This window comes from Capricornis sumatraensis, chromosome 19 (assembly GCF_032405125.1).
Source record: "Capricornis sumatraensis isolate serow.1 chromosome 19, serow.2, whole genome shotgun sequence".
Taxonomy (NCBI): Eukaryota; Metazoa; Chordata; class Mammalia; order Artiodactyla; family Bovidae; genus Capricornis; species Capricornis sumatraensis.
The window spans coordinates 29,044,560-29,058,392 of record NC_091087.1 but is presented as its reverse complement, the minus strand read 5'-3'; the positions used below and the strand labels follow the sequence as shown (position 1 = coordinate 29,058,392).

The following is a 13,833-nucleotide window of genomic DNA, read 5'->3' as shown; positions in this document are numbered from 1 at the left end:
AACAGTTAGAACTGGACATGGAACAACAGACTGTTTCCAAATAAGAAAAGGAGTACGTCAAGGCTGTATATTGTCACCTTGCTTATTTAACTTCTACGCAGAGTACATCATGAGAAACGCTGGGCTGGAAGAAGCACAGCTGGAATCAAGATTGCCGGGAGATATATCAATAACCTCAGATATGCAGATGACACCACCCTTATGGCAGAAAGTGAAGAGGAACTAAAAAGCCTCTTGATGAAAGGAGAGTGAAAAAGTTGGCTTAAAGCTCAACATTCAGAAAGCTAAGATCATAGCATCTGGTCCCAGCACTTCATGGGAAATAGATGGGGAAACAGTGGAAACAGTGTCAGACTTTATTTGGTGGGGGGGGGGGGGCTCCAAAATCACTGCAGATGGTGATTGCAGCCATGAAATTAGAAGACGCTTACTCCTTGAAAGGAAAGTTATGATCAACCTAGATAGCATATTCAAAAGCAGAGACATTACTTTGCCAACAAAGGTCCATCTAGTCAAGGCTGTGGTTTTTCCAGTGGTCATGTATGGATGTGAGAGTTGGACTGTGAAGAAAGCTGAGCACTGAAGAATTGATGCTTTTGAAGTGTGGTGTTGGAGAAGACTCTTGAGCGTCCCTTGGACTGCAAGGAGATCCAACCAGTCCATCCTAAAGGAGATCAGTCCTGGGTGTTCATTGGAAGGACTGATGTTGAAGCCGAAGCTCCAATACTTCGGCCACCTGATGCGAAGAGCTGACTCATTTGAAAAGACCCTGATGCTGGGAAAGATTGAGGACAGGAGGAGAAGGGGATGACAGAGGATAAGATGGTTAGATGGCATCACCGACTCGATGGACGTGGGTTTGGGTGGACTCCGGGAGTTGGTGATGGACAGGGAGGCCTGGCGTGCTGTGGTTCATGGGGTTGCAAAGAGTCAGACCTGACTGAGCGACTGAACTGAACTAATGATCTTTTCAGTAGTCATGTACAGATGTGAGAGCTGGATGGTAAAGAAGACAGAGCACCGAAGAATTAATATTTTCAAATTGTGGTGCTGGAGAAGACTCTTGAGAGTCCGTCGGACAGCAAGGATATCAAACCAGTTAATCCTAAAGGAAATCAACCCTGAATATTCACTGGAAGGACTGTTGCTGAAGCTGAAGCTCCATTACTTTGGCCACCTGATGTGAAGAGCTGACTCATAAAAAAGACCCTGATGCTGGGAAAAACTGAAGGGAAAAGGAGAAGGAGGCAGCAGTGGAAGAGATGGTTAGATAGCAGCACCGACTCAGTGGACACAAATCTGAGCAAACTCTGGGAGATAATGAAGGATAGAGATGCCTGGCGTGCTACAGTTCATGGGGTTGCAAAGAGTTGAACACATCTTAGCGACTGAACAACATCTTTGCTTATGGTACTCATAAGCAAAACTTTTAAGGTAACTGTTGCTGGGAATGGCCACAAGGCTGCTAGATTTTCTAATGCCCAACTATGGTTACTCTGGAAACAAAAGCTTTATGAGAGTTGTCATTCAGGGCTGTAATTTAATGTGGAATGTACCTGAACAAATATCCAGAAGCTTGTGTGTTCTTCCCTAGCTTTCTTTTTTAAATTAATCTTTATTCTATATTGTAGTAACAGTGATATACAATGTGTTGTGGGTGACAGGTGAACTGAATGTGTTTTCAGTTTTACATATATATATATATATGTATTCATATTTGCATTTTTCCCCATGGAATTCATTACAGTGTATTCACAGAAATCCTTTGTTATACCTAGGTCTTTGATGATTACTTTTTTATATGCAATGATTATATTTGCTTACTCTAACCTTCTATTTTATCCCTTTCCACCTGCTTTCTCCTTAACAATCAGAAGATTGTTTTCTAGGTCTCTGAGTCTTCATGTTTCTCAGTGAATAAATTGGTGGGTGTTTATCAATTCCAGCTGTAAATGATATCTAAAGATATATATCTTTTTCTGATTTTGAGTTTCTTCACATTGTTTGATCATCCCTAGTTTTATCAATGTTCCTGAAAATCACATTATGTCATTTTCTTCTGGCAGAGTTGTGTTCCATTGTGTACATAGGTCTCTTTTTCTTTATCCATTTATCTCCCCATAAACAATATGTTTATTTCCATTTTTTGGCTGTTGTAAAGTGCAGTCCAGTGCATGCTTGGTTGCACATGGATTTCAAAATGTTTTCTTCTCAAATATTCCTTGGAGTGGTTCTGCAAGATCTTCTAGTAGCTTTATTTTTATTTAGGTGTGTTAGATGCTCAGTCGTGTCTGACTCTTAGTGACCCCATTGTTTGTAGCCCGCCAGACTCCTCTGTCCATGGGATATTCCTGACCCAAGGGTCGAACCCACTTCTCCTGTCTCTCCTGCACTGGCAGGCGGATTCTTTATCACTAGCGCCATTAGGGAAGCTCTTTTTGTTTATGGACATAATGCAACTCAACTTAAACATCCACAGTGGAAACAAGTGCTGCCATCTGCTGCTTCACCAGTTTTTTGCAGTCTTGGGCTTTTCTCCACTGTTCTCAGCAGGTGAGAGAAAGAACTATTCTTGTTATTTCCTCTGATAGAGGGTAAGGTACGACACGCTATTATTTCCTGTTAAAAGAGCCGCCTGAGTGACTCCTTTGCACCAGGATCTGCACTGAGCACTTGACACACATTCTCCATTTTTTCTTTTTAATATAAATTTATTTAATTGGAGGCTAATTACTTTACAATATTGTACTGGTTTTGCCATACATTGATATGAATCCGCCACAGGTGTACATGTGTTCCCCATCCTGAACCCCTCTCCCACCTCCCTCCCAATACCCTCCCTCTGGGTCATCCCAATGCACCAGCCCCGAGCATCCTGTATCATGCATCAAGCCTGGACTGGCAATCTATTTCACATATGATAATATACATGTTTCAATGCCATTCTCCCAAATCATCCCACCCTCGCCCTCTCCCACAGAGTCCAAAAGACTGTTCTATACATCTGTATCTCTTTTGCTGTCTCACATACAGGGTTATTGTTACCATCTTAAATTCCATGTATATGTGTTATTATACTGTATTGGTGTTTTTCTTTCTGGCTTACTTCACTCTGTATAATAGGCTCCAGTTTCATCCACCTCATTAGAACTGATTCAAATGTATTCTTTTTAATGGCTCAGTAATACTCCATTGTGTATATGTACCACAGTTTTCTTATCCATTCATCTGCTGATGGATCTAGGTTGCTTCCATGTCCTGGCTATTATAAACAGTGCTATAATGAACATTGGGGTACACATGTCTCTTTCAATTCTGGTTTCCTCAGTGTATATGCCCAGCAGTGGGATTGCTGGGTCGGACAGCAGTTCTATTTGCAGTTTTTAAAGGAATCTCCACACTGTTCTCCATAGTGGCTGTACTAGTTTGCATTCCCACCAACAGTTGACACACATTCTCACTTGCTTCTCACAACATCATACGAGAAGAGTACTATTATAAGACCCATTTCACAGGCCAAGAAATTCATGTCTTAAAAGGTCAGTAAGTGGTGGGAAGTCGAATTTAAACCCAGGTCTATCTCCCAAGGCATAAAATTGGGAAAATATTTTGCTGGGTCCCAAAAGAACATGTCACCATTTTCAAACTTTACAATAAGACCCTGAAAGATACTTGGCCAGTCTGTATTTACTGCAAAAATGAGCATTTTCTATTTTTTTAAAAAGTGTAATTACTCCAGTATCTATCCAACAAATTGTGATAATTTATTTGAGTTATCATATGGTCCTTCTTTTAGGGCCACATAAGTAGTACTTTAATTTGCAAGAAAAAAACTTTACCTGGAAATAGACAACCTTCAGTTCAGTTCAGTTACTCAGTCGTGTCCGACTCTTTGCGACCCCATGAATCGCAGCATGCCAGGCCTCCCTGTCTATTACCAACTCCTGGAGTTCACTCAGACTCACATCCATTGAGTCAGTGATGCCATCCAGCCATCTCATCCTCTGTCATCCCCTTCTCCTCCTGCCCCCAATCCCTCCCAGCATCAGAGTCTTTTCCAATGAGTCAACTCTTCACATGATGTGGCCAAAGTACTGGAGTTTCAGCTTTAGCATCATTCCTTTCAAAGAAATCCCAGGGCTGATCTCCTTCAGAATGGACTGGTTGGATCTCCTTGCAGTCCAAGGGACTCTCAAGAGTCTTCTCCAACACCACACTTCAAAAGCATCAATTCTTCGGCTCTCAGCTTTCTTCACAGTCCAACTCTCACATCCATACATGACCACAGGAAAAACCATAGCCTTGACTAGACAGACCTTTGTTGGCAAAGTAATGTCTCTGCTTTTCAATATGCTATCTAGATTGGTCAAAACTTTTCTTCCAAGCAGTAAGCGTCTTTTAATTTCATGGCTGCAGTCATCAACCTTATAGTATATTAAAGAGCCAGATCTTCAAATGCAGTATGTTTTAGACAAATCTTTTCCCTTTCAAGTCCCATCTGCTCCAAACCATCTCCTTTTTGGTTCCCTGTTCCAGTCATCGAAATTCAAAACCTGAAAACTGTCCCTTGAGCTAGACAACGCATCATTCCTAAGACAGCATGGTGCTACAGTATCCCAGCTCCAAAAGCTACACGGCTCATTACTCTTGCCTAGTTTGTACACTTGAAAAATCCATTTTCCATCTTCTCCATTGGCAAAAGCTAAGACAACATCGAGTTTTTAAATTCAACTTTACTAAAACCTGAACGAAATTAAAGAGAAAATAGGAACAAGCATAAACATTAATAATGGGTTTTCTGCCATTTGGATCATAAACCACCTCCACTTTTTTTTTTTAATTATTTTAACCATTTGAAGTATCTCTTCATGGCTTCCCGGGAGGTACAGTGGTAAATAATCTGCCTACCAATACAGGAGACCCAAGAGTCGTGGGTTCAATTCCTGGGTGGGGAAGATCCCCTGGAAGATGAAAAGGTAACCCACTCCATATTTGCCTAGAAAACTGCCTGGACTGTGGAGCCTGGCGGGCTACAGTCCGTGGGTTCTCGGAAGAGTCGGACACAACTTAACGACGTGTTATGCAGTAGTTCTTCAGGTCTTTCCAGGAAGAAGGAGTCTTGCTCCCGCCAGCCGGAAGGCGTCGCTCTCGTGCCCGAGCGGAGGCTCAGGCCAACGGGGCCGCTCCGCGCTGCTGCGTGCGCACGCGCAGAGGGCTCTTCCGGCGCCTGGCCGGGATGCGGCTATTAGGCCACGGGTTGAGGCTGCTGGAAGCTGGGTCTGGTTCTCGGGCTGTCACCCGGCTCCCTTTGGGCGCCGACATGCCTAAGAAAGGTGGTGCGACGAACAAGGCCAGTGGCAATTCCCGTGGCCGCGGGAGGGTGGGCCGCAGGAATGCCGGTTGAGGAGCGCGGGAGAGAAGCGGGACACGCGGGTGGATAGAACCTCCGCTAACCGCTTGTTGTCTCCGAGTCCCAGGCCTCCTTCTCCCACCCCACTCGGCTGCGCCGCCGGCCACCCGGAGAGGTCGAGCACCTGGGCCGGCGTCGCGCGTGCCTCTCCCCGAACCGTGACTGCCGCCCCTCCGGCCTCGCTCGCGCACTCCCAGGCTCGCGCTTCGTGTTCCGGCAGCACGGTGTGGCCTGTACTTCCCTGGGAGGCTCTCGCCAGCGTTCAGTCCCCTTCCCATCCTCGACTGTCTTCCCACCCCTCCGCTGGGAACCCACCACTTCCTATTTCCCTCCCACTGTCTCTGCAGGGCCGATTCCGGTTGGTTCCTAAGCCTCGGCTCTAAATTTGCTTCCTGCTGGGCGTCTAAATTTGCTTTGCTTTCTCCGGCGTCCCGAGGCCGAACTGCCTCCTCCTTTGCTGCGCGGTGATGCCCCGTGGGTGTGTGGTCGGCGCTGCTAGCATAGTGTACCAGTCCACAGTCCGGGCTCCTTGAGGGCAAGGGCCATGTGTCCTTATTCATCTTTACTCATCCTTTGCCTCCACACCCCGCTGGTGCGCAGTTTATGTTTGTTGAGTGGAAAGTTCCTAGTACAGCTTCTGACACATAGTAGTTCTTTAAATCAGCTTCCCGGGTGGCTCAGCGGCGACGAGTTCCCCTGCCAGTGCAGGAGACATAGCTCCAATTCCTGGATCGGGAAGATCCCCTGGAGGAGGAAGTGGCAACCCACTCCAGTATTCTAGTCTGGGAAATCCTATTAACAGAGGAGCCTGGCAGGCTACGGTCCATGGGGTCGGAAAGAGTCAGACACAACTTCGCGGCTAAATAACAATAAGTCCTTTAAATACCAGTGTTGTTCCTTTTTTCTCCACCCTTCCCCCCATATAAACACTTCCAGCCGTGGTTGTTCACAAACGTTTAACTTGTGTTGCTTGAAATACAAAGATAAATAATGAATAGTCGCTGCCCCTGAGGAATGGGAAATGCAAAGGGACCGGCTCTAAGGTTTACCAAGGCAGGAACAAAGCAGTGGGGTTGATCGGAAGCCTTTGTGGAAGAATTGATTTGAGCCGTGAAAGATGTTGGAAGACCATTCTAGATGACCGGAAATCCCTGGACATGACTCATCAGCCTAATTTGCCTTGGTTAAGGGTGAAAAGGAATCCCGGAAGGATCAAATGCGTGGGAAAGTGTTTTGTAAACTGTGAAGCTGTAGTGTGGTTGTTCTTGTCGTTTTAGGGTAAAAACCAGAGCAAGGAACCAGAGAGACCACTCCCTCCCTTAGGTCCTGTGACAGTTGATCCTAAAGGCGGTGTCAGCATAGCCATCCATGCCAAACCTGGTTCCAAACAAAATGCTGTGACAGGTATACTGGACCCTGGGGTAGGGATCTTGTATGAAGGACTCAGTTGTCCCCTGCTCCATCCTTCTTTTGCCTTAGTTTGCTGAAAATTTATCCTGTATGGTCAAGTGTATTTTTCACGTCTGCAGTTAGAGGCTTCTCCATTTTTAAACTCTGAATTCTAATTTAAAGGTATAATCTAGTGCTTAAAACTGAATACGTATATCATATTTAAAGCATACCAAGTTAGATGAAAAACCACTGAACACTGTCCTTTTTTATATTTTTTAGCCAATATTGTGGTGATCAGTTCAAAATACAAATACTGAGTCATTATGTTGTACACCTGTTCTAGGTCAATCATACCTCAATTTTTAAAAAGGTAGTTTAGAAAGAACTTACACAGAAATGTTTGTAGCCTAGATGATTCTTAGTTTGTCCTATTCCAAAAGTAGAAATGTTCAGAGGAAGATGTTTTGGTTGTTTTTTAATCATCATTGGTCCAAGGAGGGAGAGAACCTGGTGATCGACACCTGTGTGAGCTTGTTTTCAGTCCAAGCTATACAAAATATTTCTGGGCCCAGTTCTTTCATCTGTCAGATGAGATCGTTGGCCTGTTAGAAGCTTTTAAGCTATTCCATGGACCCCAAAAATTGCCTCAGGGTTCTCTGTGGTGGGCACAGGTGAGGGAAGCAGAGAGGACTCCTGAGGAACTGCTGACATTTGCTTTAAATGTTGGAATTTCAGGGGAAATTGAGTGGAGGTGGGGGATTCTGATTGGGGGGAAAAGTTTGAAAAGCATTGATCTGAGTATTCTTGATGGTCTTTGTCACCCACTAAAGCTCTGTATTCTAATTTTTAAAATATTTTGAAAACAAGACCTCAGAATTGGGGTGCTGGGCCTGGTTTGTGCTTATGGCCATGTTAGTGTAGCTGTGTGTTCGCTATCCCCTCCTTAGCCAGCATTTTCTAAGTAGTTGCTGTGGACACTGTCTCTACATACTGCTGGAATACCATGTTTCATCAGATACAATTGGCCATCAACTGTAAGGTACACACGGTACTTTATGTACCAGTAAGACAGACAAAATCCACATCAACTAAACGTTTTCTTTCCCATCTGTTGTAAGATAACACCTGGATTTCAAAGATACTAAAATGTGAAAAACTGCATCATAAAATCAGTGATAGGATAGGAGAAGGGTTGTTCTACTGTCTCATTCCCGTGGACTGTGGCCACATTTACACGGGCGAGATGAATGAGTGTGGAAATGCCCGGGTAACCCCAAATGTTGGACTAGCTCAAGCTCATTTGCAAACTGCTTTGAATATATACTCCTCTCAGAAATGACATGGAGGACTGCAGGCAGGTTGCTCTTTATGAAGGCTGTATTGATGAGGAAGCCTGAAGCACTTCAGAAAGCAGTGTTCATTGTCCTGGATTTCAAAGCATGAATTCAAATTTATTTTTGAATCACAACATCACTTTCTAGCCATGTGACCTTGAACCCATTACTTCTCAATTCCAGTTTCCTCATTTGTAAAATGGAGATGATAAACTATAGCAATAAAGTTGTTATTTGTAAAGCCCTTAAAATATGTTTGTGTGCCCTTAAACTTGGTGTAAGTGCTATGTAGCTGTTAACTAAATAAATACATTTTAAAAACATCAGAGAGGCATTTCACTGAGGTGAACCTAATGCAGTGCTTCCACTTCCCTAATGAGGAAGCTCTGAACAGGCCTGTACAGTCCGTGAGCTAACTCATTCACTCACTTCTCAGTGACTGCTGGGCTAAAGCCCAGCTCCCCTGACTCCCTGCCTGGGGCTCTTCCTATCAGACCAGGCGCAGTTTCCAGCTCCTAATTCCAGATTATTGCCCAGGATTCTGTGGGCCCACCTTGGTCAGCAGGTAAAAACCAATTTTCTTCTCTGGGTTTCTATAATGGTAGTGGCATGTTTATGTTCCCTTAACTGTGATGAGCTTCATCATTCTTCATTCAGCAGTTATTCACTGAATCCCTGCTATATGCCAGACAAATGCAAATGCTTTTACAAAATATCCCCACTTCATGAAGAAAAGAAACTTTATGAGGATCTGTTCTCATTCCAGACGTGACAGCCGAGGCTGTGAGTGTAGCCATTGCAGCGCCTCCGACAGAGGGAGAGGCTAACGCGGAGCTGTGTCGCTATCTTTCCAAAGTCTTAGAACTCAGGAAGAGTGATGTGGTTTTGGATAAGGTAGGCCTCTCTCTCTCTCAACACCTTTGAGTACTACATCAGGCATTACTTTAAAACACCAATTTTTTTCTTTTCAAAATAATTGAAAAACCAGTTGTTTTTAACTCTTATATACATTTAATCACCAAAAATCTATAATTCTTCCTAGTCCCCTTCCTCCCAAATGCCTTAGTCCTTCTGAGTTCATGCCTGTACCTGCTCTGTCAGATTAAACTTGCTTGTCTCTTCCCTCAGCTCATCACCTTAGTAGAAATGTCTAAAATGGTTCTTGTTGTTTGTAATCTCCATTAGTGAGTCCATTAAGCACATCTGGTCCAGCATGTCCTCACTTACTGGGAGACACTCATTAAAGAGATGGCTCATATGAAGTCATTAATACTTCTGCACTAGAAGGGTCTGCACTAGAGGTGGTGGGAAAAATCACCTGGGAATGATTTCTAAAACACAGGTTCCTGGGCATTACCCCAGACTTACTCAAATAGAATCTGCAGGAGTAAGACCCGCCCAAGCTTTATTTCCTACAACTCTGCTTGTTTTCCAGTGCTATATTCTGTAGCTCCCCCCCAGGATCCAGTGGGCACTGAGTCATTGACTAGTAGGCTGCCCCTAAGCATCCATATGATCAGGCCACGCCCCTCCGCATCCGCCACAGCAGGTCGTTTCTGACTTTCTGCCAGTGCGCTTGCTCTGACATCTGCCTAAAAGCCCTCCCCATGCTTCCACCTGTGCAGCTCCTACCCATTTAGATAAATACCTGCTCAGAATTTACTTTCTTTAAAGGATGTTTCTAAACAAATCCTTATAGTTGTCTTAATCGGTTGTGAGATCATAGCTCTTGGATACGTGGTCACTTTTTGTTTGGAATTTTTCAGAAATGTGTAATGGTATAGAACATAGCAGTCCTATATTTAGAATTATTTTTAATCAAAGTTTATATTGCAATATTTGTTTTGGTAATTTAAACAAAAGTATTACTTGAAAACAGAATATTGTATGTCCAGATTCCATACTCATTTTGAAAATGCCTAATTTTTACTACAGAAATTGATGTATGAAGGTAAAACCTCTGGGGAATTGTAAAAAAAAAAGAAAGGAAAAAAGTACTGAATCGGAATCTGTTTTTGGATAGACCAGAAATGGCTAGGAAAAAGCAGCACTAAGCTACCAGGAAAACTAGCCCACCTGTGACAGCCCCACAAGGACACGGTGGCGTATCCTCAGCAACTGAAGTCTGCTGTCACTAATAGCATTAGAAAGTTTAGTGTGCTGTCCTGACACCAGTTTTTCCTTTTGGTCCAGGGTGGTAAATCTCGTGAAAAAGTGGTGAAGCTTTTGGCCTCCACACCTCCGGAAGAGATCTTTGAGAAATTGAAAAAGCAAGTTGAAAAGAAATAAAAGCAAGAAACGAAAAGTACGTCCTTGAGAAAATTTTTTTTACTGCTAATGATGGAGAGACTGTTAAAATACACTTAAATACATAGAATGTGTAAATATATTTAATAAGAACAGGACTCAAAAAAGAAGTATGAAGATTAAAAGTACTGGACATGGAACTTAGGTTCTCAAATTCCTGATCCCAAACAGCTCGGGACATGTTACTCTGTTTTCACAGAATTACAGAGTACAGAACTGGAAAGGATATTTAGGATGACCTGATTTAGCCCCTTTCATTTTGTGATGAGGCTTCTGACTTCAGAAGTTGAGAGTATTCAGGATCACTTGGTGTAAGCTGGCAACTAGAACTTAGATCCTTTGGCTTCTAGCTGAATGCAGTTTATCCTGGTTGTAAATTAAAATGGTAATATTTCCATAGCAATTACTGGAATTCTGGGGACTGCCTTCTAATCCAGTTTAAAAGTGACAGAGGAAACCTGTCACACTGCTTCATAGTGTCACTTTATATTTTAAAATGCTTATGTAAATGGCTTCCCTGGTATCTTAGCAGGTCAAGAATCCACCTACAATGCAGGAGACCCTGGTTCAATTCCTGGGTCAGGAAGATCCACTGGAGAAGGAATAGGCTACCCACTCCAGTACTCTTGGGCTTCCCTGGTGGCTCAGCTGGTAAAGAAGCCGCCTGCAATGCAGGAGACCTGGGTTCAATCCGTGGGTTGGGAAGATACCCTGGAGAAGGGAACAGCTACCCACTCCAGTACTCGTGCCTGGAAAATCCCATGGACGGAGGAGCCTGGTAGGCTGCAGTCCATGGGGTCACTAAGAGTCAGACACGACTGAGCGACTTCACTTTGACTTTTCCCTTTCATGCATTGGAGAAGGAAATGGCAACCCACTCCAGTGTTCTTGCCTGAAGAATCCCGGGGATGGGGGAGCCTGGTTGGCTGCTGTCTCTAGGATCGCACAGAGTCAGACACAACTGAAGCAACTTAGCAGTAGTAGCAGCAGCAGCAACCCACTTCAATATAACGGTCTAGAGAATTCCATGGACTGTGTAGTCCATGGGGTCACAAAGAGTCAAACACTTTTGAGCAACTTTCACTTTTATGTAAATGCAACATTTTTTTGTCTTTTTAAAATTCTGTTGAGCATTTTGTTAAAAAGTAAGAACAATCAAGACTTGCAATTTAGAGAGTTCCCTGGCAGTCCAGTGGTTAGGACTCAGCACTTTCACTGCCACGGCCCAGGCTCAATCCCTGGTCAGGAAACTCAGATCTCATGAACAGAACACAACCAAGCAAAAACAAACAAACAAAAAAAAGATTTGTAATTTCACGTTAATTTTCCTCTTGGATGGTAACTCCAGTCATCAAATCTGTTGTCCTTATGAATCTCCTAAGATCTTCAAAAGAAGACAGAAGATCTGGAAACTATTTTCAATACTTGTGAAAGCCTGTCCTGTCAGAAGTCATATCTATATTGAAGCTTCAAAAACTAATAATAAATATCTTGTTTTTAAATATTCAATACAAACTATAGTAATTAAGGTAATCTAGATAAGTACTAAATTTGCTGATGGAAGAGTTGATTTGCAATTGTCTGCTTTGTCTAAATCCACTAAAAGGACCAATAATAAAAATGATGGATGGTAAAAGAACTGGGAGCCACTCGTCCAGTACAACTTATTTTGTTGAGAGGAACCAAGGACAGTCAGTGCGGTGGCTCATCCGAAATCAGAGTAAAGGACAGAGCGCAGGTTGCACTCAGCTGCCTTCTCTTATGCCGTCTGCCCCCAGATGTACTCTGCTTTATGTGGTCTTGGCTTCAGAATCCTTTCTGTTCTTTTTCAACACTATTTTGGTGTGTGCACTACAGGCATATTTTTACTTGTGGTCTTTACATGAATCCTTGTTTGTTAGGGTGCTTTCCCTGATAAGTAACAGAAACCTAACTCATCTGGCTTAAGCAATTAAGGGATTTATTAGCTCATATACCTGAAAAGTCTTAGAGGCAGGGTTTACTTAGGGGTTGGTTTGACTCATCGGCAGTTCAGTGATGTCATAAAGGACCCACCTACTTTCCTTCCTGACTTACTTCAGCAGTGCCAGCTTTACCCTCAGGCCCACTTCCTTCTTGGAGGCAAAAAGGCAGCAGTTTCGAGCTTCTTATCCACCTATCACCCCCTCCAGTAGGAAAAGAAATACCAAAGCTCTTATGAGAGGCCCTTTTTCCTTGTATCTCAGCCCAGATCAGGTCACACAGTTTCTAAACCAGCCCCTATTGTCAGGGAATGCCAGGTTGTAACGCAAGGTACCTAAACCAGTGACTAATGAGGAGAGTTACTCTCACTGTTTTACACTAATCAAGGTCCATCCTAGAGCTGGAGATGGGCTCAGCCTAAACAGAAACAGAGGAGAAAGCAGAGAAGGGGAAGTACTTGAATACAAATTAGGAAAAGTTACAGAAATAGGAGTTTGGATAGGAGTAACAGGTATCCACCACAATCATCTATTTAAATAGCCATATTTTAACATAAGAACGTTTTTGCCTAGTCACTTTTTTTTTGAGAAACGCACAGTATCTTTTGAAAAAAGAACATCCAGTCATCAAAAGTGGTTGCGAGAGGTAGGAACTGGTTCAGGAGCTGTGTTTGGGGACATGATTTCCCTTTCTTCCTCAGCGAACAAGGTTGCCTTTAGCAGTCTGTGCTCTCCTGACCTGCACAGGGCTGTTCCCCATTAATAACAATCACAGCTAAGGCCTGGGCACCTTGATCTGATGTGAAAGTGTAGTTAATGCAGCTTTCTTCAGCTGGACCCTGTTCTTCCTCCAAGAACGTTAAGACAGGCCCAGTGACCTAGGACAAGGATACAAAACCCCCAACCCCTATAACGTGTCAGATAATATGATTATAGCTCTGCCTTCCCCCCATTAAATTTAAGTGACTGCTGTGTTTCTTGTCCTATCTGTTGTCCTGAGGGTCCAGCCTTTCAGGCAGCCCATGAACAAGGTCTGAAAGATACTTTTCCAACTCTGGTGATAATATCATGGTGGTGGTCCAGCAGTGCATATGTAATCTATCATCTGCACTTCAATACGTGATAATTACTCTTGCAAAAATGATTTAATTAAGAATAGTAAATTAATAACTTGGGTGCCTGCTGCTTGCCAGACACTGCTAGGTGCTTTGCCTACACTACACTGACCAAATTGGAGGCAGAAACAGGGAGCTTGAACTCCCGATGGCCGTGAGCTCCTCCTCACTAGTTTGCCACCTGGGGGATGGAGAGAACCAGAGCATGCGGGTGGCACCTTTACAGTGCTTAAAATTCCAAACAGCTAAAGACTCACTAAAGAGCCTCTTGAAAGTGAAAGAGGAGAGTGAAAAAGTTGGCTTAAAGCTCAACA

At 43.5% G+C, this 13,833-nt stretch overlaps 1 protein-coding gene across 2 annotated transcripts; it reads left to right on the top strand.

Moving 5' to 3' along the window:
- The first annotated feature begins 5,234 nt into the window (after nt 1–5,234).
- C19H15orf40 (chromosome 19 C15orf40 homolog) lies at nt 5,235–12,072 on the top strand. 2 transcript variants are annotated; one of them, XM_068991048.1, is made up of 4 exons: nt 5,235–5,350; nt 6,688–6,814; nt 8,903–9,030; nt 10,330–12,072. In XM_068991048.1, exons 1-4 carry the CDS (start codon nt 5,237–5,239, stop codon nt 10,423–10,425), a joined length of 465 nt encoding a protein of 154 aa, XP_068847149.1. In that variant the 5' UTR covers nt 5,235–5,236; the 3' UTR covers nt 10,426–12,072. The 2 variants fall into 2 exon arrangements, with proteins under 2 accessions (XP_068847149.1, XP_068847150.1); XM_068991049.1 differs by lacking the exon at nt 5,235–5,350 and adding an exon at nt 5,851–6,002.
- The last annotated feature ends 1,761 nt before the right edge of the window (nt 12,073–13,833 follow it).

Bases quoted from the DNA above. Each gene is read 5' to 3' on its own strand.
- C19H15orf40 (XM_068991048.1), top strand. From the start codon at position 5,237: ATGCGGCTATTAGGCCACGGGTTGAGGCTGCTGGAAGCTGGGTCTGGT. The intron at 5,351-6,687 runs GCCAGTGGCAAT...TTGTCGTTTTAG, and splicing joins AAGGTGGTGCGACGAACAAG to GGTAAAAACCAGAGCAAGGA. The intron at 9,031-10,329 runs GTAGGCCTCTCT...CTTTTGGTCCAG, and splicing joins GTGATGTGGTTTTGGATAAG to GGTGGTAAATCTCGTGAAAA.